The 26,348-nt window shown below is 36.3% G+C and overlaps 1 protein-coding gene across 1 annotated transcript in view; it reads left to right on the forward strand.

Annotated features, from left to right (window-relative positions):
* The first annotated feature begins 18,626 nt into the window (after nucleotides 1-18,626).
* The window catches only part of GPR132 (G protein-coupled receptor 132), a 38,012-nt gene continuing 30,290 nt past the window's right edge, over nucleotides 18,627-26,348 (forward strand). The window contains exon 1 of the mRNA XM_044659934.1: nucleotides 18,627-18,696. Within this exon, the coding sequence (XP_044515869.1) occupies nucleotides 18,627-18,696 (70 nt within the window). The remainder of the gene's footprint in view (nucleotides 18,697-26,348) is intronic.

Raw genomic sequence — 26,348 nt, forward strand, 5'->3', positions numbered from 1 at the left:
CTATGCTTGAAGCCCCATCACTACTTGTCCCTTGGGATGTGAGGAAATGTTTTTCCTGTCTACCTTTTTTGTGACAAGTCCCATAATCAGCATATGAGGCAAATTATAAAATTAAAGTTTCCATTTCTCAAAACAACCTACTAGGTTGATAATTGAAAATTATCAAATTGTAGGGAACATGCTTTGAGAAGTAAGATGAAGTTTAGTAATAAATGACTTGTAACTGCAGCCTTAATTTACCACAATTGAAGTTTGAGCTTGGAAATATAACCCAAAACTTTCTGGATTTCCTCCAGAATCTGGGATAAAGAAATTTATCTGTAAAATATTGTTATTAATGTGAGCTTTGCAAAAGGGTATTCTGTAACAGAAACATCACATGACAACTCTACAAACAACTTAGGAATCAAATTTCCTAAAAGGATCAATTCCTATCCGAGGATGATTTCTGGAGAAGAAGTCTATTGGCTAAAATGCCCAAATGTTAAGGTTTAATATCAGTTTCTATTGTACTAAATTTTCTTTATTTATATCTGGTGTTCTAGTTTTTGCCCAAGTCCTAGGTTCTATGCTCCCCCTTGTGACCTGTGTCAGCCAGTCCAGGGAAACAGTCAAGTCTCCAAGCCTTCAAGAACCTGGCACTCACTGCAGACACGTCCCTGAAGACCCTATGCCCACAGCTTCTCCTTCTCCTCTCAGGGATTCTATATCCCTTATCAGCTATGAAGAAGCTATAGAAGGCTGAAACCGTCACCCTTTTCCCTTAGATATTTTGAGGAGGGAGGAGGCAACATAGGACATTGTACCACCCTAGTGAAGACATTTTTCAGGCAAACTACAGGCAGGAAAATTCCTTTGCTCCCACTATGTACCCTTACCTGACTCTGAGCCTCCTGGGAATGGGCTGGAGGGATCCTGCAGGCACTTACAGAACAAAACTACTCAACCTAGAAGGGAGCTGCATTGCCAGCACTACCTCTGAGCCTCTCCCCTTTGCCTTGTGCTCACAATCCACCTTCAGTGCCCATTCCCATCTCAATTTTAGTAGCACTGGACATAGGAAGCCTCTTCCATTGTTCTCCATGGCTGACTATGCTTATTTCCACAATTCTAGGCCCCTTTATCCTCCTATTCCTCCTCCTAACTATAGGCCCCTGCATGATTAACTGGCTGGTCAGTTTTGTGAAGGATGACTTTAATGCTGTCCAACTTATGGTCCTGAGGCTACAATATCAAACAATTTCCCCCTTGGAATACAGTGAAACCAGTCCTTGGGAATGATTTCCCAAGGGTCCAAGAGAAAAAGTAGGGAATGTAGAACCTCAAAGTTATGAAATAGAAACTAAGCAACCACAATCAAACACAAGCTAGGAACTCCCCAATCAGGATGGCTCTGAGAAACCTAAAGTTGCTAACAGGTCAGGATGTCTTAGAGAAATCCACAATCACTAACAATAGGGTGTTATTAGGCTCCCAAATGTAGCATAAAAACCCTACATGCTTGGGGAGACAGCCAAAAACCACTAAGTATGCTGATACACGCCACCTTTCCTGCCACCCCCTAAGTTTCCCGCCACCCCAAACATATATAATCTTTACTCTGACTATGCCCCCCTGGAACTCCTTTGCTGAGCATCCGTAGCGCGCACTAGAAATAAAGACTTCCCTTTGCTTGGATTGCATTGTCTCCTTGGGTGCAATCCATTTGGACCCTAACACTACCAGACCAAGAAAAAAATATTACAAGTTGCTAAGAAGAAGTCATTCAGATACCAGGGAACCACATTTAGGATAACACAGGATCTGACTGCATCTACACCAGTGAATCCCAAAGTGGGCACTACCACATGGTGGGTGCTGCAGTGATCTAGGGAGGTAATGATGGCCATAGGTACATTCATCTTTCCTATTAATTGCTATTAAAATTTTTTTAATTAATTTCCAGGGGGCTAAGTAATATTTTTTTCTGGAAAGGGAGTGATAGGCCAAAAAAGTTTGGGAACCACTGATCTACACTGAAGGACTGGAAGGCATAGAATATGATATCTTAGAAAGCAAGGGAACTAGGCCTACAACCAAGAATCAACTACCCAGCAAAACTAACTACATTCTTGCAGGGGAAAGTATGATCATTTATAAAATAGAAGACTTCCAAGCATTCATAAAGAAAAGACCAGACTTAAATGGAAAATCTGATGCCCAAATGCAGAACTCAAGAGAATCACCAAAAGGTAATTAAGGGGGGAGAGGATGAAGCAAAAAAAATCAAAACTTTTTTTAAGGGACCCAATAAGTTCAAATAATTTGTATTCCTATAAGAAAATATGATATTGGTAACTCTTAAAAATTATTATTATCATCAGGACAGGTAGAAAAAGTATACTTAGAAGGTACAGTGACAAAATGTATAAGATGAAATGTCAAGCTATATATATGAATGAATAAATATATATAAAAATAGAGGTAAAAAAGAGGATAATATTAAGAGAAATAGGGAAAAAGACAAAATTAGTTTAATTTATGTTTCATAAAGAAGTGCATGGTGGGAGAGGGGGAGAAGACCAATACACTAGAAGGATAAAGAGGTTGGAGACAGGAAATATTTAATTCTTACATGCATTGAAATTGACTCAAAGAGAGAAGAACAATCAGACCCATTGGGACAGAGAATTCATTCATGCCCCACAGAAATTTAGAAGGGTAACAAACAGGCTGGTGGTGAGGGGAGCAATACTAGGGAGGAAAAGGGTGGGGGGGGTAACTCAAAAAGACCCTAAAGAAAATTAAGAGGAGAATAAGAAGGGAGGAGGTAGAAAGGGAAGTAAAATAAGGGTGGTGATTTGGGAGAATGATTAAAAGCAAACTACTAGTATAGAAGGAAATGGTGAAAGAAGAAAGGGCAGGAATAGGAGAGGGAATCGAAATGTTGGGGAATATACAGCTGGTAATAATTACTCTGAATGTGAATAAGATGAACTCACCCATAAAAGAGAAGCAAATAGCAGAGTAGATTAGAAACCAAAATCCTACCATATGTTGTCTACAAGAAACACACATGAGGCAGATAGATATACATAGGATAAAACTAAAAGACAGGAGCAAAATCTATTGGGTTTAATTGAGAAAAAGAAGGCAGGAGTCACAATCATGATATCTGACAAAGTCAAAGTAAAAATAGATTTAGTTAAAAGAAATAGGGAAGGGGCAGCTGGGTAGCTCAGTGGAGTGAGAGTCAGGCCTAGAGACAGGAGGTCCTAGGTTCAAACCCGGCCTCAGCCACTTCCCAGCTGTGTGACCCTGGGCAAGTCACTTGACCCCCATTGCCCACCCTTACCACTCTTCCACCTATGCGACAATACACTGAAGTACAAGGGTTTAAAAAAAAGAGAGATAGGGAAGGTAATTACATCCTGATAAAAGGCAGTATAGACAATGAGGAAATATTAGTACTCAACATGTATGCACCAAATGGTATAGCATCCAAATTTCTAAAAGGAGAAACTAGTGGAGTTTAAGGAGGAAACAGAAAGTTAAATTATACTAGTGGGAGACCTGAACCTGCCTCTATCAGATCTAGATAAATCAAACCAAAAAATAAATAAGAAAGAGGTAAGAGATGTGAACGAAATCTTGGAAAAACTGGAGTTAATAGATATATGGAGAAAAATACATAGGGACAAAAAGGAATACACCTTCTTTTCAGCAGCACATGGCACATTCACAAAGATTGACCATCTACTAGGGCATGAAAACATAGCAAACAAATGCAAAAAAGCAGAAATAATAAATGCAACCTTTTCAGATCATAATGTAATAAAAATGACAATTAGCAAGGGTACATGGAAAGACAAACCAAAAATTAATTGGAAATTAAATAATATGATTCTCCATAATCAGTTAGTTAAAGAACAAATCATTGAAATAATTAATGTCATTGAAAAGAATGACAATGATGATACTTCTTACCAAAATCTATGGGATGCAGCCAAAGTAGTACACAGAGAAAAAATTATATCCTTGAGTGCATATATTAACAAATTAGAGAGGGCAGAGGTCAATGAATTAGGCATGCAAATTAAAAAACTAGAAAGAGAACAAATTAAAAATCCCCAGACGAAAACCAAATTAGAAATCCTAAAATTTAAAGTAGCAATTAATAAAAGCAAAAGAAGTATTGAATTAATAAATCAGACTAGAAGTTGGTACTTTGAAAAAACAAATAAAATAGACAAATTACTGGTCAATTTAATTTTAAAAAGGAACAAAGAAAACCAAATTAACAATATCAAAAATGAAAAGGGAGACCTCATCTCTAATGAAGAGGAAATTAAGGTAATCATTAAAAACTATTTCGCCCAATTATATGGCAATAAATAGAGCAATTTAGGCAATATGGGTGAATATCTACAAAAATATAAATTGTCTAGACCAGTGATGGGCAAACTATGGCCCGTGGGCCAGATGCAGACCCCCCTGAAATGTTCTATCCTGTGCAACATTATTCCTAATCTGACAAATACAATGAGTAGGATACAATATAATGAAACTTTTAAAGAGTTGCCTTAGAAATAGACTGACAGGAGAGCATTTTCTTTCCTTTGGCCCCCCTTTAAAAAGTTTGCCTATCACTGGTCTAGACTAACACAAGAAGAAATAGAATACTTAAATAATCCCATATGCTTGGGGATATTGACTCTAAACAATCACCCTAGTGCAAATATCAATAACATGGAAAGAGGTCTTGATCAATGGCACATGTAAAACCCAGTGGAATTGTGTATCAGCTATGGGAGGGGGTGGAGGGAGGGCAGGGATAGAACATGAATCCTATAACCATGGGAAAATGTTCTAAATTAATTAATTAAATGACAATTTCAAAATTTAAAAAAATGACAGAACTATCAGGAGTATAACAGGATAAAACTAACTCAATTATGTTAAATTTCAGGTAAATGTCATAAATACAAAATTCCATATAGTCAAAAAGTTTCCTATGATTCAACACCTATAACCTAACATATGAGAAACTATTACTTAGGGAGGAAATAACACAATGGGAAATTGTCAGGAGGATCGTACCTTTGTGAAAAACATCCCCTCAACCACTTCAAAAATATGGTTTAGATTGCCTATTAGGGAACCTGGCTAATTGTAACATTTGAAAACACACAGGCAACATTTTTTGTGAGAAGGTCTTAGAATTTGCCCTTCAAGAGTGGACTGGACTTCTGGGTTAAGATGGCGACAGAGTAAAAAGCAGCTCCTTAACCTCTCCTAACCCAGACATACAGGACTCCTCAAGAGGACATAAAAACAAACCCAGATGAACCAACGAACCCCACAACAGGGTGCAGCGTTGAAGGTACATGGGATCGGGGCATTTCCATGCTATAAGGGGATGAAATAGCTCTCACTAAAATGCGAGCTGAGCAATTCCCCCCCTCCCCCAACACGTACAGGGCCAAAGCCAGCTCACAAGAGATAGAGCAAGTTTGGGGCATTCATTAAGTTCTTGGCAGCTACCTGATATAACCAGGGCCAGCTCCTGAGAGCAGCAAGACTTAAGGTTCCAAGAGGCTAAAGAACCAGACTTTGAACACAGACCTTGAGTCCAGGCACAGACACAGGACACAGGTGAGGACACAGACCCTGAGTGCAGGTGCGGAACTTGGGTAGGGACCCAGGGCAGAGGGGTGCATGACTGTGGAAGCAGTGCACTGAGACTGCTAAAGGAGCTTCAGGCAGAGGAGCAAGCAAGGGGACCACCAGGAGGCTTGACCCTGAGAACAACTAGACTTGAGACCTCAGAGAGTGCAGACAGACTGTGGCCACAAGGATAAAGCTGAGGAGGCACACGGCTCTCTGACACAAACAGAAACCGCTCCACAGCTCCATAGGCAGAAAGCCTGTCTGCCTCACTATTATAAGACTTCTGACTGAGAAAGAAATAATAATAATGGCAAGCCAGTCACAAGAACCTCAAAAGAGAAAAAGCAAGAAGAAATCTTTAACACTTGAAAACATTTACACAGAAAAAATACAGACAATAGAGCAAACAGCAGAGGAGAACAAACAAGTAATCACATCCAAACCTTCCCAAAAAAAGGAAAATTGATCACAAACTCTTGAAGAGTTCAAATCTGAGATCATGAGAAAGATGGAAGAGATTTGGTGAGAGAAATAGGAAATAGCTCAAAAGGAAATTAGCAAGTTAAAATACAGAAACTCCCAATTAGAAACCAAAAGCAAACATCTGGAAAACAGGATAGACCAAACCGAAAAGGAAAATCATTACATTATAACAGAAAACCAGTCTCTAAAGACAAGAATTGGGCAAGTAGAAGCCAATGATCGCTCAAGACAGCAAGAACAAATAAAGCAAAGTCAAAAGACTGATAAAATAAAAGGAAACATGAAATATCTTACTGATAAATTGACAGACCAAGAAAACAGGTCTAGAAGAGACAATTTGAGAATCATTGGTCTTCCTGAAAAAGCAGAAATTAATAGAAATTTGGACTCCATGCTAAAAGAAATTATTCAGCAAAACTGCCCTGAAGTTCTACAACAAAAGGGCAATATAGACATTGAAGGGTCCATAGATCACCCTCTACTGTAGACCCTGAAAAAGACAACCCCCAGGCATATAAGAGCCAAATTAAAGAGCTTCCAAGTAAATGAAAAAATATTACAAGAAGCCAGAAAGAGACAGTTCAGATATCAAGGAGCACCAATCAGGATCACACAGGATCACACAGCCTCCACACTAAAAGACCACAAGGCCTGGGATATGATATCCAGAAAGGCAAGAGAACTGAGTCCACAGCCAAGGATCACCTGCCCATCAAAACTGACTATATACTTCAAGGGGAAAGTATGAGCATTCAACAAGATAGAAGTTTTCCAAGTATTTCCACAGAAAAGACCAAGACAAAATGTAAAGTTCGATACCCAACCACAAAACCCAAGAGAAACATGAAAACGTAAATAAGAAATAGAGGGGAAAGAAAGAAAACTCTTATTTTTAAATTTGTCTCTTTAAGGGCCTTAATAAGATCAAATTATTTGTATTCCTATATGAATAAATTTTATGTGTAATTTACAAAAACTATATTCTCTATTATAATAATTAGAAGAATTATTCATAGGGAGAGGTTGGAGCACTAAATGGTCTAAGATGAGATGGGGCAGGGGAAAAAAGAGGGGGGTGGACAGTAGGTGGCACCAAGAGAAACTTGAATGAATAAGAAAAATAGGATATTCTATACCACACAAAGAGGGCATGGGAAAGGGAGGGAATGAATACTATTATAAGAAGGAGAGGAAGAGAGCATTAAGAGGTAATACTTAAACCTTACCCTCAGCACAATTAACCCTGAGGGGAAATATTAGCTATATCCATTGGGATATAGAATTCTATCTAACCCTACTGAGAAAGTCAGAAGGGATTAACCAAGGGGAACAGGGGAGTGGGGAGGTCAAAAAAGGGAAGAGAGGAGAGGAGAGGGGGGAGGGAATTCATTAGGCCTTAAAAAATAAAAAGAGGGGAATAATAAGAGAGGGGGTGGAAAAGGAAGTAAATCAAGGGAGGGGACAAGGGGGACTGGTCTAAAACAAACCACTGGTTTAAAAGGAAATAGTGTAAGAAGAAGAGGTAGAACTAGGAGAGGATACCAAAAGGTTGGGGAATACACAACTGATAATTATAATTCTGAATGTGAATGGGATGAACTCACCCATAAAACAGAAGCAAATAGCAGAGTGGATTAGAAACCAAAATCCTACCATATGTTGTATACAAAAAACAAATATGAAGTGGGTAGACAGGTTTAAGGTCAAGGGCTAGAGCAAAATCTTTTGGGCTTCAAATAAGAAAAAGAAGGCAGGAGTGGCAATCATGATTTCTGACAAAGCCAAAGTAAAAATAGATATGATTAAAAGAGACAGGGAAGGTAATTACATCCTGAAAAAAGACAGTATAGACAATGAGGAAATAACAGTGCTCAAGGTGTATACACCAAATGGTATAACATCCAGATTCATAAAGGAGAAACTGGCAGAGCTCAAGAAGGAAATACATAGTAAAACCATACTAGTGGGAGATCTAAATATTCCTCTTTGAGATTTAGATAAATCAAACCAAAATATAAATAAGAGATAAGAAAAATAACTGAAATCCTAGAAACATTAGATTTAATAGATATGTGGAGAAAAAAATAGGGACAAAAAGGAATACACCTTCTTTTTAGCTGAACATGGTACATTCATAAAGATTGACCATGTAATAGGGCTTAGAAACATTGCAAACGAATGCAAAAGAGCAGAAATAATAAATGTAACCTTCTCAGATCATAATGCAATAAAAATAATAATTAGTGAGGGCAAATGGACAAGCAAATCAAAAACTAATTGGAAATTAAATAATATGATTCTCCAAAACCAATTAGTCAAAGAAGAAATCATAAAAACAATCAATAATTTCATTGAAGGGAATGACAATGATGAGACATCCTACCAAACTCTGTGGGATACAGCTAAGGCAGTACTCAGGAGGAATTTATATCCTTGAATGCATGTATTAACAAATTAGAGAGGGCAAAGATCAAAGAACTGGGCATGCAAATTAAAAAGCTAGAAAGAGAACAAATTAAAAATCCCCAGCTAAAGACCAAATTAGAGATTATAAAAATTAAAGGAGAAATCAATAAAATTGAAACTAAAAGAACTATTAAATTAATAAATAAGACTACAAGCTGGTACTTTGAAAAAGCAAAAAAAAAATTGACAAAGTACTGGTCAATCTAATTAAAAAAAGGAAAGAAGAAAACCAAATTGATAGTATCAAAGATGAAACGGGAGACCTCACCTCTAATGAAGAGGAAATCAAGGCAACCATTAAAAATTATTTTGCTCAATTATATGGCAATAAATATAGCAATCTAGGTGAGATGGATGAATATTTACAAAAATATAAATTGCTTAGAATAACAGTAGAAGAAATAGAATACTTAAATAATCCCATATCAGAAAAAGAAATTGAACAAGCCATCAAAGAACTCCCTAAGAAAAAATCCCCAAGACCAGATGGATTCATAAGTGAATTCTATCAGACATTCAAAGAACAACTAATTCCAATACTATACAAACTATTGGACATAATAAACAAATAGTCCTACCAAACTCCTTTTATGGTACAAATATGGTACTGATCCCAAAGCCAGGTATATCAAAAACAGAGAAAGAAAACTATAGTCCAATCTCCTTAATGAACATAAATGCAAAAACCATAAATAGAATACTAGCAAAAAGACTCCAGCAAGTGATCATGAGGGTTATTCATTATGATCAGGTGGGATTTATATCAGGAATGCAAGGATGGTTTAACATCAGGAAAACCATTGACATAATTGACCATATCAACAAGCAAACCAACAAAAACCACATGATTATCTCAATAAATGCTGAAAAGGCCTTTGACAAAATACAACATCCATTCCTATTCAAAACACTAGAAAGTATAGGAATAGAAGGACCTTTCCTAAAAGTAATAAAAAGTATATATCTAAAACCATCAACAAGCATCATCAATGGGGATAAATTAGAAGCCTTTCCAATAAGATGAGGTGTGAAAAAAGGATGCCCACTATCACCTCTATTATTTAACATTGTACTAGAAACACTAGCAGTAGCAATTAGAGAAGAAAAAGAAATTGAAGGTATTAAAATAGGCAAGTAGGACACTAAGCTATCACTCTTTACAGATGATATAATGGTCTACTTAAAAAATCCTAGAGAATCAACTAAAAAGCTAGTAGAAATAATCAACAACTTTAGCAAAGTTGCAGGATACAAAATAAATGCACATAAATCATCAGCATTTCTATATATTTCCAACACATCACAACAGCAAGAGGTAGAAAGAGAAACACCATTTAAAATCACCCTAGACAATATAAAATACTTAGGAATCTACCTACCAAAACAAACACAGGAATTATATGAAAACAACTACAAAACACTTTCCAAACAATTAAAACTAGATCTAAACAATTGGAAAAACATTGATTGTTCATGCATAGGATGAGCTAACATAATAAAAATGACCATTCTACCCAAATTAATTTACCTTTTTAGTGCCATACCTTTCAAACTACCAAAAAACTTTTTTACTAAATTAGAATAAAGTATAACAAAGTTCATTTGGAAGAACAAAAGAGCAAGAATATCAAGGGAAATAATGAAAAAAAATGTGAAGGAAGGTGGCCTAGCAGTACCAGATATTACACTATACTATAAATCAGCGGTCATCAAAATGATATGGTCCTGGTCAGCAAGACAGTATATGATAAACTCAAAGAGCCCAACTTTGGGGACAAAAATCTACTATTTGACAAAAACTGCTGTGAAAATTGGAAAACAATATGGGAGAGATTAGATTTAGATCAACATCTCACACCCTACACCAAGATAAATTCAGAATGGGTTAAATATAAAGAAGGAAACTATAAGAAAATTAGGTGGACATAGAATAGCATACCTGTCAGATCTATTGGAAAGGGAAATTTTTAAAACCAAGCAAGAGTTAGAAAAAATTACAAAATGTAAAATAAATAATTTTGATTTTATTAAATTAAAAAATTTTTGTACAAACAAAAACAATGCAATCAAAATCAGAAGGGAAACAACAAACTGGGAAAAAATCTTTATAACAAAAAACTCTGACAGAGGTCTAATTATTCAAATATACAAGGAACTAAAACAATTGTACCAAAAATCAAGCCATTCTCCAATTGATAAATGGGCAAGGGACATGAATAGGCAATTTTCAGATATAGAAATCAAAACTATCAATAAGCATATGAGAAAGTGTTCTAAATCTCTAAAAATTAGAGAAATGCAAATCAAAACAACTCTGAGGTATCACCTCACACCTAGCAGATTGGCTAAAATGATAGCAGGGTAGAGTAATGAATGTTGGAGGGGATGTGGCAGAATTGGGACATTAATGCATTGCTGGTGGAGTTGTGAACTGATCCAACCATTCTGGATGGCAATTTGGAATTATGCCCAAAGAGCTCTAAAAGACTCCCTGCCCTTGTATCCAGCCATAGCATTGCTGGGTTTGTACCCAAAAAGAAATCATAGAGATGCTGACCTAAACCTAATTTCTCCCATACTGTTTTCCAATTTTCCCAGCAGTTTTTGTCAAATAGTGTGGGTTTTTTTGTCCCAAAAGCTAGGATCTTTGGATTTATCATAGACTGTCTTGTTGAGGTCATTTACCCCAAGTCTATTCCACTGATCCTCCCTTCTGACTCTTAGCCAGTACCATATTGTTTTGATGACCACTGCTTTACAGTTTAAGGTCTGATACTGCTGGGCTCCCATCCTTCACTTTTTTTTTTCATTATTTCCCTTGAAATTCTTGCTCTTTTGTTCTTCCAAATGACCTTTGCTATACTTTTTTTCTAATTCAGTAAAACAAGTTTCTTGGTAGTTTGATAGATATGGCACTGAATAAGCAAATTAATTTGGATAAGATTGTCATTTTTATTTGTTAGTTCATCCTACCCATGAGCTATTAATATTTTTCCAATTGTTTAGACCTAGTTTTAATTGTTTGGAAAGTGTTTTGTATTTGTGTTCATATAATTCCTTTGCAAATAGATTCATCAGTATTTTAGATTGCCTGGGTTATTTTAAATGGAATTTCTCTTTCTAACTCTTACTGTTGGGATGTGTTAGAAATATGCTGATGCTTTATTTCAGTTTATTTTGTATCCTGCAACTTTGCTAAAGTTGTTGATTATTTCCACTCACTTTTTAGTTGATTCTCTAAGATTCTTTAAGTAGACCATCATATCATCTGCAAAGAATGATAGGTTGGCCTCCTCATTGTCTGTTGTAATGCTTTCAATTTATTTTTCTTCTCTAATTGCCACTGCTAATGTTTCTAGTACCATGTTAAATAATTGAGGTGATAATGTGCATCTGTGCTTCATTTCTGATCTTATTGGGAAAGCTTCTAATTTATCCCCATTGCAGATACCTGCTAATGGTTTTATTTTATTTTATTTTTTTAAGTTTTAATATTTTATGTTTTTAGAAAAATTTTTCATGGTTACCTAATTCTTATTTTTACTTTCCCCTTCACTCCCTTTACCCCTCCCCCATATCCAATGTGCATTTCCACTGGTTTTAACATGTGTCATCAATCAAGACTTATTTACAAATTATTGATAATTGCATTTATGTGGTCATTTAGTGTCACATTCCCAACCATGTCCACATCAACCCATGTGTTCAAGCATTTGTTTTTCTTCTGTGTTTCCACTCCTGCAGTTCTTCCTCTGAATGTGGGTAGCATTCTTTTCCACAGGTCCCTCAGAATTGTCCTGGGTCATTGCATTGCTGCTAGTACAGAAATCCATTACATTCTATTTTACCACAAAGTATCAGCCTCTGTGTACAATGTTCTCCTGGTTCTGCTCCTTTCACTCTGCATCAATTCCTGGAGGTCTTTCCAGTTCACATGGAATTCCTCCAGTTTATTATTCCTTTGAGCACAATAGTATTCCATCACCAGCATATACCACAATTTGTTCAGCCATTTCCCAATTGAAGGGCATCCCTTTGTTTTCCACTTTTTGCCACCCCAAAAAGCGCAGCTATAAATTTGCTAATGGTTTTAAGATGAGGTATCCCTTTTCATCTTTGATACTGTTAATTTGGTTTTCTTCTTTCCTTTTTTTATTGGATTAACCAGTACTTAGTCTATTTCATTTGATTTTTCAAAGTACCAGCTTCTAGTCTTATTTATTAATTCAATAATTCTTTCACTTTAAATTTTATCAATTTCTCCTTTGATTTTTAGGATTTCTAATTTAATTTTTATCCAGGGATTTTTAATTTGTTATCTTTCTTGTTTTTTAATTTGCATGCCCAATTCACTGACCTCTGCCTTCCCTAATTTGTTAATATATGCACTCAAGGCTGCTTCCCATAGATTTTTAAAAGGATGTCTCATCATTGTCATTCTCTTCAATGAAATTATTGTTTCTATGATTTGTTCTTTAATCAACCAATTTTGGAGACTCATATTATTTAACTTCCAATTAATGTTTTATTTGTTTCTCCATTTATCCTTACTAATTATTATTTGGGGCAGCTGGGTGGCTCAGTGGATTGAGAGCCAGGCCTAGAGACTGGAGGTCCTAGGTTCAAGTCCGGCCTTGGACACTTCCAGCTGTGTGACCTTGGGCAAGTCACTTGACCCCTATTGCCCACCCTTACCAGTCCTGGGCCAAGGACAGTCCCTAGCCCGGATGAAAAAGGAGGAGAGTTGGGCATGGGGCTAGCAACCCCACCCTGTAAAAACTACATCTGCTAAAGAAACTGCAACCTAAAGTAGGGGCAGCTGGGCTAGCTCAGTGGTTTGAGAGCCAGGCCTAGAGACGAAAGGTCCTAGGTTAAAATCCGGGCTCAGACACTTCCCAGCTGGGTGACCCTGAGCGACTGTGTGACCCATTGCCTACTGGTTGTGGCCCTATGCTCCTAGAATGGAGTCCCAGGATAAAAAAAAAATTATTATTTTATTGCATTATTATCTGAAAAGATTGCATTTATTTCTTCTGCTCTTTTGCACCTGTTTGCTATGTTTTTATGCCCTAGTGCATGGTCAATCTTTGTGAATGTGCCATGTGCTGCTGAAAGGAAGGTATATTCCTTTTTGTCCCTATTTATTTTTCTCCATATATCTACTAACTCTAATTTTTTCTAAGGTTTCATTCACATCTCTTACCTTTTCTTATTTATTTTTTGGTTTGATTTATCTAGATCTGATAGAGGCAGGTTCAGGTCTCCCACTAGTATAGTTTAACTTTCTGTTTTCTCCTTAAACTCCACTAGTTTCTCCTTTAGAAATTTGGATGCTATACCATTTGGTGCATACATGTTGAGTACTGCTATTTCCTCATTGTTTATATTGCCTTTTATCAGGATGTAATTACCTTCCTTATCTCTTTTAACTAAATATATTTTTACTTTGGCTTTGTCAGATATCTTGATTGTGACTCCTGCCTTCTTTTTCTCAGTCAATACCCAATAGATTTTGCTCCAGTCTTTTACTTTTACCCTGTGTGTGTCTACCTGCCTCATATGTGTTTCTTGTAGACAACATATGGTAGGATTTTGGTTTCTAATCCACTTTGCTAATTGCTTCTGTTTTATGGGTGAGTTCATCCCATTCACATTCAGACTTATGATTACTACCTGTGTATACCCCATCATTTTGATTTCCTCTCCTCCTCCCCTAGTCCTGCCCTTTCTTCTTTCACTATTTCCTTCTACACTAGTGTTTGCTTTTAATCAGTCCCCCTAATTCCCACTGTTATTTTACTTCCCTTTCTCCCCCCTCCCTTCTTATTCCCCTCTTATTTTTCTTTAGGGTCCTTTTAAACTTCCCCCAATACTCTCCCTCCATTGTATTGCTTCCCACTTCACCAGTCCATTTGTTAACCTTCTACTTTTCTATAGAGCATGAATCAATTCTCTGCCCCAATGGGTCTGATTGTTCTTCCCTCTTTGAGTCAATTTCAATGCAAGTAATAATTAAGTATTATCTGACTCCAACCTCTTTCACCCTTCCATTATATTGGTCTTCTCCCCCTCACCCACCATGTACTTCTTTATGAAATATAAATTTACCCCATTTTGTCTCTTTTCCCATTTCTCTTAGTATTATCCTCTTTTTTACCTCAAGTTTTATATACATATGTACTATATATGTATAATATATATTATATATTTTTATATATTTTTGACATTTCATCCTATACAGTTTGTCACTGTTCCCTCTAATTATACTTCATCTAGTTACCCTGATGAAAATAACAATTTTTAAGAGTTACCAATATCATCTTTTCTTATAGTAATACAAATCATTTGAACTTATTCGGTCATTTAAAAAAAGTTTGGGGTTTTTTTTTTCCCCTAATTGCCTTTTGGTGATTTTTTTGACTTCTTTATTTTGGCATGAAATTTTCTGTTTAAACCCAATCTTTTTCATATGAATGCTTGGAAGTCTTTTATTTTATTAAATAGCCATACTTTTCCCTGAAAGAATATTGTCAATTTTTTTTCAGTAATTGATTCTTGTTTATAGACCCTGTTCCCTTTTTTTTCTGGAATATTATATTCCATGCCTTTAGGTCCTTCAGTGTAGATGCAACCAGACCCTGTGTTATCCTAACTGTGGTTTCATGATATCTGAATGACTTCTTCTTAGCAGCTTGTAATATTTTTTCATTCATCTGGTAGTTCTTAAATTTGGCTATAACATTCCTGGATGTTGTCAATTGGGAATTAAATGCAGAAGGTGATCTGTGTATTCTTTCAATCTCCACTTTTCCCTCCTGTTCAAGAATGTCAGGGCAGTTTTCTTGGATAATTTCCAGAAGAATGATGTCCAGATGTTTTCTTTTTTCATGATCTTCCAGTAGTCCAATAATTCTTAAGTAGTCTCTCCTGGATCTATTTTCCAGGTCTGTAGTTTTGTCAATGAGGTAATATATATTTTCCTCTGTTTTTTCATTCTTTTGATTTTGTTTTATAGACTCTTGCTGTCTTGTGAAGTCATTTGCTTCTAGTTGTTGGATTCTAATTTGTAAAGACTGAATTTCATCCCTGGCTTTTTGGTCATCCTTCTCCTTCTGGTCTGTTTTTCTTTGTAGGTCATCTTTCACCTTCCTTACCTCATTTTCAAGCTGGCCAATTCTGGCTTTCAAGTCACTATTTTCTTATTTTAGTTCATGTGCTCTTCAAGTTTCCTTCCTTGCAACATTCCAAAAGCAAATCTCCTTTCTGTGCCAAACTTTTCCTACAGGTATTGTGGGATAAAGATTTCTCAGTGTGTTAGTTTCTTTATATTGACTGAGCTTATCAATGAATTATTAATATTTTCCTAAGTATTTGGATCTATATTCATTTGTATAAAGAATACTTTGTAATTGTACTCCTATAGTTCCTATGTATGTCTTGGTAGAAAAGCTCCCCAAATATTTTATATTTTCTATAGTTATTTTAAATAGAATTTCTCTTGTTATCTCTTCCTGCCTGATTTTGTTGGTAACATACAAAAGGCTGATGATTTCTTCAGAATCATTTTATATTCTGAAACTTTGCTACAGTTTTTAATTATTTCAATAAGCATTTTAGCTAACACTCTAGAACTCTCTAAATAAATCGTATTATTTGGAAAATAAATGTGATAATTTTGTTTCTTCTTTGACTAAGTTTATTCCCTTAATTTCTTTTTTTTATTGTTATTGACATTTTTAGCACTATATTAAACACAAATGATGATCATCTTTGCATTACCCTTGATTTTATTAGAAAATCCTCCAGCTTATGTCCATTAAAGGTACTGCTTACTCTTGGTTTTAGATAGATATTACTTATCATATTAAGGAAAGATCTGTTTATTTCCAAACTTTCTAGAATTTTTGACAGAAATTAGTCTCATCAAAACTTTTTCTGCATCTAATGATATACTCATATGATTTTTGTTATTCCTGTTATAAATGAGATTATGTATTTTTCATCTTCTAATCTTTAGATTTCACCCCATCTTCTAATCTTTAGAATATATTGCTCATGTCTACTTGCTAATATTTTATTTTGAATCATAGCATCAATTTTCACCTATAGTTTCTTTCTCTATTTTGCCTCTCCTGGGTAGAGATGTCAAGATCAGATTGTATATCATAGAAAGAATTTGATTAGATCCTTTCTTTTCCTATTTTTTCAAACAGTTTATATAATTAATTGGAATTAATTGTTCTTTTATAAATCTATAATTTTTCTTTAGAGTTCATTTATGATTTACTCAATGTCTTTTAAGCTTAGTAAATCTTCTAATTCTTTTTCTGTTAGTCTGGGTATTTTATATTTTGGGGAGGCAAGGATTCCTCCAAAAATTCAGTCCTGATTATATTTGTTAATTCCAAAGTGAATCCAACCTTTAGATCATTCTCATAATAAATAAGTGAATGAATGAATAAATAAATAAAAATTCAGTTCAATGATTCCATTCACCAGGCCACATTAGCAAAAATGAAATTACCAAAAGCCCTTATTTCTTTAAATCTGTCAATTTAAAAAGAAACTTCATTTTCTCCACTTTCTTTATGTCATTTCCTGTTCTTCCCACTCCCATTCCCAGTTTCTATTCTTCTCCCTGAAACCATTCATTACACTGAGAACCTGAAGTGGGATACAAGAAATCCAGAAGTTCAGGGAACACCTCAAGGACTTCTCAAAACTCAGGAACTTATCTGGCCAGAGAAGACCATCTCTGAAAATCACTGATAAATGGATAAAGATAGCATTCAAGTGCTCTATACTTTTGATATATACACATCTCATTGATAGACAACTTTGTCAATCTTCTCCAAGTCACCTGTCCTTGAAGTCACATGTCAACCCCAGACCCTCTTCCCCCAAAGCCACCTGTCCTTGAAGTCACATGGTTCCCTTCCCCTCAGTTTTCTGTCAAGTAACCAGCTCTCCTTTGAAACACTTTCGAGTTCATCCTTTTGTAATTCAGGCAGGCAGGTTTCTAAGAGAACTAACTCTGGGCTATCAATCTTACTAATAAATCTCTTTAAATGTATTGGGGCTCCCTATAAGGTGTGGACTCCTCAGGAATCAGGATCACCATCACCCATAATAGACTAAGGTTCAAAAACAGAACTTGAGATATCTTACCATTATTGGCATAAAATGAGAAACACTGGTTTTGATTTTCAGAGCCACAATCCCCACTCTGTTAATTTACTGATCACATTTGAAATTACTTCTTCTGATGGCAAATCCAAAAGCTTTGCAATATGCCACCCATGCTACCCAATTAAAGCATGGCCCCACCCTAAGCAAGTCCTTATTCTTGTTTGTAGGAAGTAAATATTGCATTTTCCCTTGATCATATGTTAATTAAGCAAACATTACCTTTATTTGGGGCTTTCACAGAAATCAATGAATTTCAGTCATGAGGGATATTAGAAGTCATCTAGGTCATGAATTCCCTCTGAAATGTTCTTGACTAAAGAACTCAAGCAGCAAGAAACCTTCTACCTTATGAAGAAGCTTATCTTGCTTTTTGGGCAGCTCTCAACAATTTTTTTCCTTATTTTTCTTGCTCCCAAACTAACCTTTGGAAATTTCTTAATTTCTATTGCCATGTGCACAAATAATTATAATATAAGATGGACAGAAGCAAAGAAGAAATCCAGATAGAATGTTTTAGGAAAACTAGAGAAAAGAGAAGCTAGGACCTGAGTTTTCTTGAAAGGAGAAATGAATTTCAAAAAGTAGAGATCAGAAGAAAGTTCTTTCTAGACATAATGGAGACACAAGATCTGCATCTAGTCTTCCTTCCTTCCCCCGGACTTCAAGTTCCCTGAGGATAGGGCCCAGGCCATTGCTTCTCTCTCTTCCCCATGAAGAAGCAATTATAAAAAGAATATTTATTGATTTAACTGAAATAGCACAGCCCTAATAGCATCCCTTTGGAGAGAGACCCAAACTCTGACATTAGTAGCCAAAAACATCTGCAATTTTGAGGCCAAATGGTTGTCTTGACAACGAGAAGAGGAAACCAGGTTCTTTCCTGCTTGACGGTCATTGCAGACTACAAAGGTCAGCCTATGATGTTTTTCTAAGAAGTATACCCAAGAAACACAGATACACTAACAAGACAGACTACTCAGTTGGAGAGTGGAAAAGGCGAAAAAAACCCTCACTCATTCTTAAGAGCTACTGATTTAAGAACGTGTAGGAATAATTCCTCAAGAAAGGAAATACAGCATGTTTTATGTGAGAAGCAGAAAAGCACAATCACAAGGTCTTAGATTGTGAAGAGACCCAAGAGGAACACTTAACCCATTAACTTAAGAATCTAAGGAGGAACCTGGCTAACAACCAAAGTACAAACTATAAAGAGATTCTAAAAGGCAGGAAGAATAATAGAAACATTAAGATGAAGTCAGAAGAAAAAATATAAAATAGAACTATCAATAAAATCTATCAGATGAGTCACATGATTAATAAGATGGAGGATTAATTATTTTCTCTAATATAACCTCTCAGATTTCTCCAAAACGGACTGATGCACCTATGATAAAAACAACTTTGACTGCCTTTATGATCTTGATTGAATGCCAGTGTTAAACTGGAAAAAACACAGAACTATTAAACAGTCAGAAAAACCACATCTTTAATTAAGGAGAGGGGTTCGGTACATTTCCTCAGGCTTCCACACAGAGTTATGCACTCAAAACCCACACAGAGTCCCGAGACTGATCGCTCTGGCTATCAACCCCTGGCAGTGCCAACTGCATTGGATTGACAGCTCCAAAAAATAAAAGAATTTGGGGGACTTATATACCTTTTAAGGGAACAGAAGACTGGAGAGTATAGTTGATTGACTTTACAATGGCTATAAAGAAGATGAGGAGCCCTAGACAGGATTATCAGGAGAGATTGATGCTTTACAATGGACACAAAAGGGAAAAACACAAAAAGGAAAGCCAAGGGCTGGGCTACCTTTGGAAAAGGACTTTGACACAAAGGGAGAAACTACCAGGATAAAAAGGTACTTAATATATGATTAAGTCTGCTAGTCTCCATCTAAAATACTTTAAGGTCTATTGTTAGTCTGAAACTTGTGAAGTTGGGTTTTCCCCAAAGTCTTCAACTTTCAAGCTAACTGAACTGGGGTTTTTCAGATCCCACATAGCTACAAGTTTGGGGGTTTCTAGATTCCACATTGACACCAGGAATCCAAAAGAGGATAAAAATTTCATTAACTAACACCTCACTTGAGTTCACTCAGAACCACCTACCCCAGTGCCCACTATGCTACCAACCCACACGCTTGTTACAAAAACCCCACATCCCACTCTTCTCTCTTTCTAGTGTCATGAAGATGCAAGCATCTAAATGAAGAAATTTGAGGCTGATTCAATAGTTAATACCACAGCAATGTCTTGTGCTACAAAGATGTATGTAGGAGAAGAGAAGGACAGAGGGGAAGGATTAGGACACATCTGGCCTTGAAATAGAGCTCAACCCCCAAACTCTGATACCATTCCACCATGCTCTCCATTTTGATAAATTCAAACTCAAAAGGACAAAATTCAACCCAGGCTGCCATAGCACCAGTATGGCAGTCACTGGAAGCAGAGATCTAGTCTGGTGGGCCATGAATTTCTTTCCTTTTTTAAAAATTTTTCTTTCTTTTAACCCAGTAACAAATTTACACACAAGTTTTCCAAGATTACATGATTCATGTTGTCTCCCTCCCCTTTTCCATGCCCCCTCCCACAGTTGACAAGCAACTCCACTAGGTTATATACGTTTTATCTCTCAAAACCTATTTCCATATTATTCTTTTTGTTAGAGAACAATCTTATAAAACCAAAACCCCAAATCATATACCCAAACAAACAAGTGATAAATTACGTTTTCATCTGCATTTCTACTCCAACAGTTCTTTCTAGATGTGGATAGCATTCTTTTTCATAAGTCCCTCAAAATTTTCCTGGATCATTGTATGGCTTTTATTTGATCTTCCCACAATGTTTCAGTTACTGTGTATAATGTTCTCTTGTTTCTGCTTATTTCACTCTGCATCAGTTCATGTAGGTCTTTCCAGTTCTTTCTGAAATCATCCAGTTCATCATTCCTTAGAGCACAATAGTATTCCATCACCATCATAGGACCATGAATTTCCCTGTGTGGGAAGAGGCTAAAATACTTTATATACCCAGAGAACTCACTTTCAGAGAAGAGGAAGTCTGAAAGTGAGCAATGGGGAGGAAATGGTACCAAATAACTGAAATTACCAAAGACCTTAGGAGGGGAAAAAACCCTTATATATAAGCAGATAAAGTAGCAGGGAAAATATTAACAGAGGGAAATATGACTTCCTAATTTAATAAATAAGTTCTGGTATCTATGAACAAATACTGCAAAACAAAGCCAACATCTGATGAAGCAGAGAGAGTTCCCTGTGGATTTTGAGGAAAAAAATGGAGTCACATTCCACAGTGGTTTAAAAGAGAAATGAGAATTGTTAGAGAAGAATTTATGATCTGCATGGTAAAAATAATTAGTAAAATAGAAAAACTTGAATCTGGAATGGCAAAGTTTCACAAGGAAACAAAAGAGAGGACAATTTTGGAGAATGCATGTATGTAGAAGTAAGGAACAATTTAGAAGAAGAAAAGCAAAAAATGATAACATTTAAGGAATACATGTTCTCTATTCAAATAAAACATATTGATCTCAAAAACAGGATCCATAGGGACAACCTAAGGATTATAGTATCACAGAAGAATGGACAAATGAATAAAACCTGAATATCATAATGTAAGAAATAATACAAGAAAACTACTCAAAACTTCTGAAGACAGAAAATAAAATGTCAATTGAAAGAATATATAGATTTTCTCCAGAAAAAAATCCAAGTGGTTAAATTTAATTATTTAATAATTCAGAGACAGTAAATTCTGTCAGTGACCTGTGAAAGATATTCAATTACAAAGAAAAGGAAATTCAAATGCCATGAGACTATTCTGCACCAACCAGAAAACATGGGAGGGAATGGAATTATATGTTCCAAAGAGCAATGAAGCTCAAGATAACCTATCCAGAAATTTTAGCTTAACTATTATAATAAAGAAAGAGATGAAAGAGACAGGTAGAAACTTTTGCAAAGGTCTGGTGCAAAGACTTTGCAGAAGAAGAGCTGGCACATGCACAGACCTGAAAGAAGGGTTCCAGAATTTGGAGAAGTGATAAAAGAGAGAACCTGAAGGAGGAAGGGGTCCATTGGTCCTGGACACCAAGGAGAATAGAGGGTTACTGCCTATGACCATCTTGTATCTGCCAGAAGGAGGTAACTGACCTTTCTCTACTGAATTCGAAGGTTCCTATAATTCTGTCATCAAGAGATTATCATTCCTATTCCTGTCTCCAGTTATCATCAACTGAGATCCTGTGGACATCAATATTTCTGAGAAATCTAGACTATGTGTGTGTGTATGTGCAACTGCCAAGACCCTGTAACTACCCGTGAGAACAGCAAAGTCAGGTTGGCCCTAGGCCTCTGGCCTCAAGGGTGAACTCACCATCAAAACTAACTATCTTGTACCTGAAAACTTATTTACTAGTCTCTATTCAATAGTGGACCAGTAGTTCAGGTTAGTTAGTTAGGTTCTCTTTGGTAGAGAGATAGAGTAGAAATAGAGTAGGCTTCAACTCTAAGAAGAAGGTCCGCAAGGACCTGTAGGTGGGATTTGGGTGGAGAAAATAGAATCTATAGGTTAGGGACACCTCTATCCTGGTCCACCATCCTATACTTTGAGATTGAGAAGTATAATAAACCAGATGCTGTTTATAACAACTGAGAAGCAGTCAAATTGAATTGTCCTCAGCCAACTGTGAATCATCACTGGTCTTAATATTAAGATACAAACCAGTTATTTCAGCTCCATTAATCAAATATTTCACTATAAATGATAAAAGATAGATATACAATAGCAAAGGGATGTTAGGACCAAACAAGAAATAGAGAGCATTGTAGTGTAAAGGGTAAAATATTAAAGGGTTGGACTAAATTTATAAGAGTATGGTCACCAGGAATTATTACTCAAGTCAGAATGATTTTTTATGGTAGTTTATTTACAAAAGGAGAAAGAGTGAAAGTAAGGAAATTAGAGAAAGAGAGAGAGTAAATAATTACTCTAGCCTGGTCTGAACCAGGCAGGGCTTCAGAGGCCCCTACAAAAAGGACCCAGAGGTAAATTAAAGAAGGGTTTTAGCCACGAGGCCTCCTCCAAGATGAGGAGGCCACTCAAGAGGCTAGTACCTCTAGGAAAACCAGAAAAAAGAAGTCAGCCTTTTTCACTCACCCATGTGGTAGTTCTAAAGCAGTGATTCCCAAAGTGGGCGCCACCACCCCTGGTAGGTGCTGCAGGGATCCAGGGGGTGCGGTGATGGCCACAGGTGCATTTGGGGGCAGTGAATAGCTGTAAGGGGGCTGTGATAGTATGTGATAGGGGGCGCTAAGTAATATTTTTTCTGGGAAGGGGATGGTAGGCCAAAAAAGTTTGGGAACCACTGTTCTAAGGGAAAATTCAAGAGCAGTCTGAGGTCCCCAGCCAGAGCTCCTTCAAAATCAAGTTGAAAGCAAAAGACCTCCTCACAGGAAGTTCTTGCCACTTTTAAAGACCATTCCTTTTGTCACTTCCTATGCTTTCCTCCCACTTTATGTGGACCAATTACAGTTAAAGTTTTTTCCCAGGGGGGCAGTCAATCTATTCTGATTCATCACCACACATCATTGCACATGTGGGTCACAGACCTCCCCCACTTAAGGATAAGTAAGGTGTATATGTTTCTGTTGATTAAATCTAAAAATGGGCAGGGGAGAGTTAATCCCATCTTCACAATAGGATATAAAATAGATCATTTTGGTTATATTAAATTTAAAAGGTTTTGCACAAACAAAACCAATGCAACCATGATTAGAAGAAAAGAAGAAAGGTGGGGGGAAATTTTACAACAAATAACTCAGAAAAAAGGCTTATATCTGAAATATATGAAGCTGAGTAAAATTTTAAAAGAATACAAATCATTCTCCAATTGATAAATAATCAAAGTATATGAACAGGCAGTTTTCAGATGAAGAAATCTAGACTATAGTCACATGAAAAAAATTCTCTAAACAACTCTTGAGATATGCAAGAAATGCAATTTAAGACAACTCTGAGGTATCACCTCACATTTTTAGATTACCTAATATGACAGAAAAAAAAAATGACAAATGTTGGAGGAAGTATGAGAAAATTGGGACACTTATGGTGGAGTTATGAACTGATTCAATCGTTCTGGAGAGCATTTGGAATTATGCCCAAAGGGCCTTAAAATTGTGCATATCCTCTGATCCAACAATACCACTACTAGCTCTATATCCCAAAGAGATTTTTATAAAAAGGAAAATGACATATTTGCACAAAAATATTTATAACAGCTCTTTTTATGATAGCAAAAAATTGGAAATTGAGGAGATGTGCATCAGTTGGGGAATGGCTGAACAAGTCGTGATATATAATTTCAATGAAATGATGCAATAAGAAATGATGGGAAGGATGATTTCAGAAAACTCTGTAAAGACCTACATGAACTGATGCAAAGTGAAGTACACTGTGTCATTTAAAATCACTTGGGATACTTGGAACTACATTTCCCATGATCCCCAATGGGTTTCCTGTTTTGGATTACGTATTGAAGGTGAGGGACTGTTTTTAAAATAGGGGGAAGTGACTTTGAACTTCCTCTTTAGCTACCTGAGCGCACAGAGATAGGAAGGTAAAATGGCTGAGGGGAGGTTGGAATAGGTTTCTTACAGGCGCGTGGTAAATTTATCTCTATCAGCATGGTTTTTATTAAAATACTATTCTTCCTTTTGATCTCGGCCTTCATCAATTTTAATCATAACAGTTTGGCGAACCAGAAGGTCGAAATTCGAACCCTAAATTTTTTAGATAGCCTAAAGAGAGCCATGCCTGTTTTTTGGCTGTCTTGCTCAGCCTTTTTGGGAAATTTTTTTAAAAAGGAAAGTGGCTTTCCTCACCATGCTTTTGCTAAAAGCAACAGCACATTTTTGCTTCAGGTGGGACTCAGCCAGCCAGTCCAGCCAAAACCACCTTGGGAGGTCAGGCCAGCCAACTCTGGCTTTTGGCTTTAAAACCAAAATGCCAGTCCCAGTGCCTGTGATCTTTGCCAATTTTACTGCTGCCTCATATCCCTGCCGGCCCCGCCGGTACAGACCACTGCCTCATGTTCCTGCCTACTCTGATCTCTGCCACTTTTGCTGACTCACCGGAGCAGACCACTTCTCCCATCCTGCTGCTGGTGCTGCTGGAGTCCAGAACCCCGAGCCCCAACAGCGATGACCCCCCCCTCCCCCGGCTGCTGCTTTAACTGCCACCCAGTTCTGACTTGCAGAGATCTTCGGAAACTTCTTCGGCTGCTGCTAAAGATTTGGTATTGCCACCCCCTCTTGGTAATGGCCTGCATTCTAGCCCTCCATGTGTTTCTCTAAAGACCTAATTTAGGCAACCCCCACCCCCACAAGCTCTACACGTGGGATTTTCTACATAACTGACCTAAGCTTTTCTCTAGCCCCAAGCCCACGACCAGTCGCCCACGTGGACCTAGCATCTGAACCTTGAACTAGTGATTACTATCGAGCCGCAAAACCTATTCACCCTCATACCTGCTCAGAACTTTTGAAATAAAAAAAAAAAACTCCTTAAACTCAGCAGAACTCAATCAAAAGAACCTTAAATTGAACCAGGGGTGAACTTTTAAACCTCAGAACTGAATGAGTTTTACTTCTGTTTTAAAGAGACTGTATCTTACTGTATTTTGCTAATTAGTTTTGTAAATTAATCTTGCTTATTTCGTTGATTTCCTGTTGCACTGAATCATTTTAAGTTAATGTAGTTTGTGGCTGCTATATTAATTCTGTTTATGATTTTATTGTAACTCCCAAATAATGAAAAAAAAATATTAGAACTGGTAAGAGGTTTTGACCAGCTTGTTATCTGATACTCATTATATTTCCTAATTTATTTCAGGTTTCATTTTTACTGTAATCAACAACAATGCTATGTTCTCGTACCATTTGAAAGTTACACATTTTAAAATTATAAATCACCTTAATTGTTTTCAACTTTGGAGAGTTTGGTGCCTGCCTTAAGATTTAAATTATAATTTTATGAAAGGTCTTTTAAAATTTTACTTTAGATGCTTAGTACCCTTCTGTATAAATGATAAGGTTTTATGTATTTATTTTAAAGAATTGTTGTCTTAAAGGATAAGCTTTATATATTTTATTGTGAAGAATTGTTGTCTTATATATATATTTTTTATATTAGTCTATGTTTTAGCCTCTTTTATCAGAAGGGTCTAGAATTCTTGAGGATAATTTAGACCAAAAGTTTTTTTTTTTTTTTAATATCAGGTTTTTATATAAGCAGTAACAGAATTTGTTGAGAAACCCTTAGCCAAGGTTTAAAAGTTGTAACAAGTATATGATTTTTTTTAACACCATTGTTTATCGTTTTAAAATGTGTTATTAGAAATATGGTACTCTATTTGAATGTGCATTGTGGATCTGCTATTTTGTAAAACCCACTTTCTCTCACAGAATCTCATTTTGGGGTAACAAAACCCTTCTAGTTCTAAGCTATATATATATATATATATATATATATATA

Source organism: Gracilinanus agilis, chromosome 2 (assembly GCF_016433145.1).
Source record: "Gracilinanus agilis isolate LMUSP501 chromosome 2, AgileGrace, whole genome shotgun sequence".
Taxonomy (NCBI): domain Eukaryota; kingdom Metazoa; phylum Chordata; class Mammalia; order Didelphimorphia; family Didelphidae; genus Gracilinanus; species Gracilinanus agilis.